The sequence below is a fragment of the Grammomys surdaster genome, unplaced genomic scaffold (assembly GCF_004785775.1).
Source record: "Grammomys surdaster isolate TR1022 unplaced genomic scaffold, NIH_TR_1.0 458, whole genome shotgun sequence".
NCBI lineage: Eukaryota > Metazoa > Chordata > Mammalia > Rodentia > Muridae > Grammomys > Grammomys surdaster.
This window is the reverse complement of record NW_021604877.1, coordinates 602,952-606,050: the sequence shown is the minus strand read 5'-3', so window position 1 is coordinate 606,050 and position 3,099 is coordinate 602,952. Positions and strand designations below refer to the sequence as shown.

General features: G+C 43.1%; 1 protein-coding gene across 4 annotated transcripts in view; it reads left to right on the top strand.

The window, feature by feature from the left end:
- Numa1 (nuclear mitotic apparatus protein 1) overlaps positions 1-3,099 on the top strand; it is a 74,819-nt gene that overhangs the window by 32,525 nt on the left and 39,195 nt on the right. For all 4 annotated transcript variants that reach the window (XM_028781503.1, XM_028781502.1, XM_028781505.1 and 1 more), the window contains exon 2: positions 3,027-3,099. In XM_028781503.1, coding sequence (XP_028637336.1) covers positions 3,059-3,099 — 41 coding nt within the window. In that variant the 5' untranslated portion in view covers positions 3,027-3,058. The remainder of the gene's footprint in view (positions 1-3,026) is intronic.

Sequence of the window (3,099 nt, the reverse complement as noted above, 5' to 3'; positions counted from 1 at the left end):
TTCCTTCCTTCCTTCCTTCCTTCCTTCCTTCCTTCCTTCCTTCCTTCCTTCTTCCCTCCCTCCCTCCCTCCCTCCCTCCCTTCTTCCCTCCCTTCTTTTCTTCCTTCCTTCCTTTTGTTTTTCGAGACAAAAGTTTCTCTGTGTAACTCTGGCTGTCCTGGAACTCAGTCTGTAGACCAGGCTGTCGTCTAATTTACAGAGATCCCCCTGCCTCTGCCTCCTGACTGTTGGGATTAAAGTCGTGCACCACCACCCTATAGGCTTAGGCTTATAGACAATATCTTCTTAGTGTGAAGTTGGTCATGACATAGGGAGCTGTTACGGCAGCTTGGAAAGTGTCATGAGGACGCAGAGGGCACAGTCAGTATGCAAGGCCACTGCTTTTCTCTGTCTTCCTTGGAATGGGGAAAAGAGAGGGTACTTTATCAGCTTTGGGAAGCCCCATTTTTGGATTGTGGGTACATTTCATTTTCAAAGAACCGGGTATGTGGGAACTATGAAGTTCAGGGTCCTGGCATACCATCTGGATTTTGTTTTTCTTGTGGTCAGAGTGACTTGGGGTGGGTCTCAGATCCTTCTGTTAAATGGCTCACAGAAGGCTACAATTGCAGGGAATCTGTTTTTCCATCACCATCACCCAGTCTTCTGGGTGGGGCCTGCCTCAAATTTCAGGGGGAGGGTGGAGAGGATGGTGCTCTGGCTGAGAGCCCTTGGCTGCTGCTCTGAAGTCTGCTTAAAGCTGCAGTCCCAGTGCTGAGCACTGTCTGCCACTGGTTCCAGTCATTGTTACTCACAGAAGCCATCATTGCCAGCCAGTGGCTATACCTTCCTAAAGCTGCACTCTGTTGTCTTGAGGAAGTGCTCTTTGTGATCCTTGATGACAAGATCTTTCAGAAGTTTCTAGTCTTGAATTCCTTATTTCTGTACCTGAGGGTCTCAGAGAAGCACATTTGACCTTAATGAAGATTTCCTGAGCAGTGAAGTCGTTTTAGGTAGATTGTTCTGGGGAGGACACCAGGGGTTTTGTAAGTTTTGCCTCTTGAGATGAAAGAAAGAGGTTGCTTAAGCCTCAGGTGATTTTTAGCAGCATAGCTGTAGAATCTTTGAGTAGGTAAGATTTATTTTCTGTTGTAAGTGAAATTTCTGAGTAGTGGGGATTACTGGGGAGGTCTGAGCTACATCTAGCTTGTTACTGAAAACTGCAGAGACTTTTTACCCCTCCAGTTCTGGGAATTGAATCCAGGACCTTACACAGGTTAGGTAAGCACTACACACAGCTATGAAAACTCTGACCTGAACACACCCAGTTTGAGCAGTTGACTATTGCCACCTTCATACTACAGGCTAAGTTTGATCTCTTAAGCTATATAGGCTGGCCAGCTACATACACACAAAAAAGCCTAATTTCAGTGCACTGGTTGAGATCATTGTGGACTGGTCCCAAGGGCTGGGCAGTCAGTCAGTGCCCACAGACAGGCACAAGGAAATTATCCCGGACTGAGGAATACATGGGTCCCTTAGCATGTCTGCCCTTCTGAGAAAGACATTACATGTGCCCAACCGGAGACCACATAAATTGGATCATTTCTTAGTCTGTGTCACTGATATAACAGCTGATAGTTATCACATTAGGTTTTGCAGGGTCAGGAAGTAGATAGTTATAATTAGTATTTACTTATAGTTAACATTTAATTATTCTCTTTTATTAGTGATTCAAGTATGTTTAATTTTACTCCTCAACCTTCAAAAAAAAAAAAAACCCTCAAAGGCAGTGATGTCACTCTCTTTTGTTTACCATGTAGCTTCCAGGACAGGAAAAACAAGTAGGGACTAAGAAAAGACTTTTTCCGGTTGGTTGATGATTAGGATAGGAGGTTCCAAGGCATGGTGGGAAGTATATTACCAGAGTATGAATCTCTTTTTCTTTACTTGACTTAGTGCCTTATTATCAAAAAATGGTATTTTTTTTTTATCCCTAGTACTTTGTGTTTAGAAAGTACTTAGCAGCTGTTGGTTCTACTGACCTTACATTATAGAGCTGTAAAATTTGTAGAACTGTATATGTGAAATGCCTTTCTATTCTTGCTTATCTTTCTGGAGTAATGACACAGAGCAGTTGGGCAGGAGATGGAAGAGGACAGTTGTGTTCTTGGAAATTATGGGAGTCATGAGGGCTGATAAGACCCCAAGTCTGTGATCCCATGGGTCTGATCTGTTGGCAGGCAAATGTTAGATTCCCTGGGGCAAAGGGGATTGGGGATAAGCATACTGGGACAAATGCCTAATCTTATATTAAATGTTCCCTGGGGGTGGGGGTGCTTGAATGATGGCTCAGCAGGTAAAGTTCTTACTGCCAAGTATATGAACCTGAGTTCATATCTCCAGTACCCACTGGTGCTGGTGCTATTGATTTCTTTTTAATCCCAGCCCAGCTGGGAATGGGGCAGGAGGATCTCCAAGTCCATGGACTTGGTTGTAAAGCAGAACCAGAAATCAATCTTTTTATTTAAAAACAGAAATAATTTATGTGTTGATTACCTGTTATGTGCCAGGTACTATACTATTTGCACTAGTACAGTAAGGTAAGAAGATTTCTATGGACCCATTTTGCAGATGAAGAAGTGGACAAAAAGAGGTTATGTTAATTGTCAAAAGTTTCATGACCATGGTCCCATGGAATCAGTACTCGGACCCTGATTGGTTTTCAAAACCATGACTGTTCCTTGTTGAAGGGTACTGTGTTCCAGAGAGCAGAACACAGACCAACTCTGAATGTTGTATTTTCCATAACTGGGTAATTATGAGCATTTAGTTGAGTACAAGATTTTTTGCAGCAAATCCTGACAATATAAACTTTAGAGTAATTTATGTGTGTACTCTGCAGCCTCAGAATTTCTGTGCTGCCTTAATTGATTGAGTGCTAGTGATTTGTTGATGTGTTCAGAGCTGGTAAATGGAACTGCTTTCTTCTATTTATTGACCAGAGATCGCGATTTATTAACCATGCTTTTTCTCTTGGGTTCTAGGTGGCTTGGAGTGACTGGCTGGAATCACAAAGATGACACTCCATGTCACCCGGGCAGCTACGCTCCTCTCCTG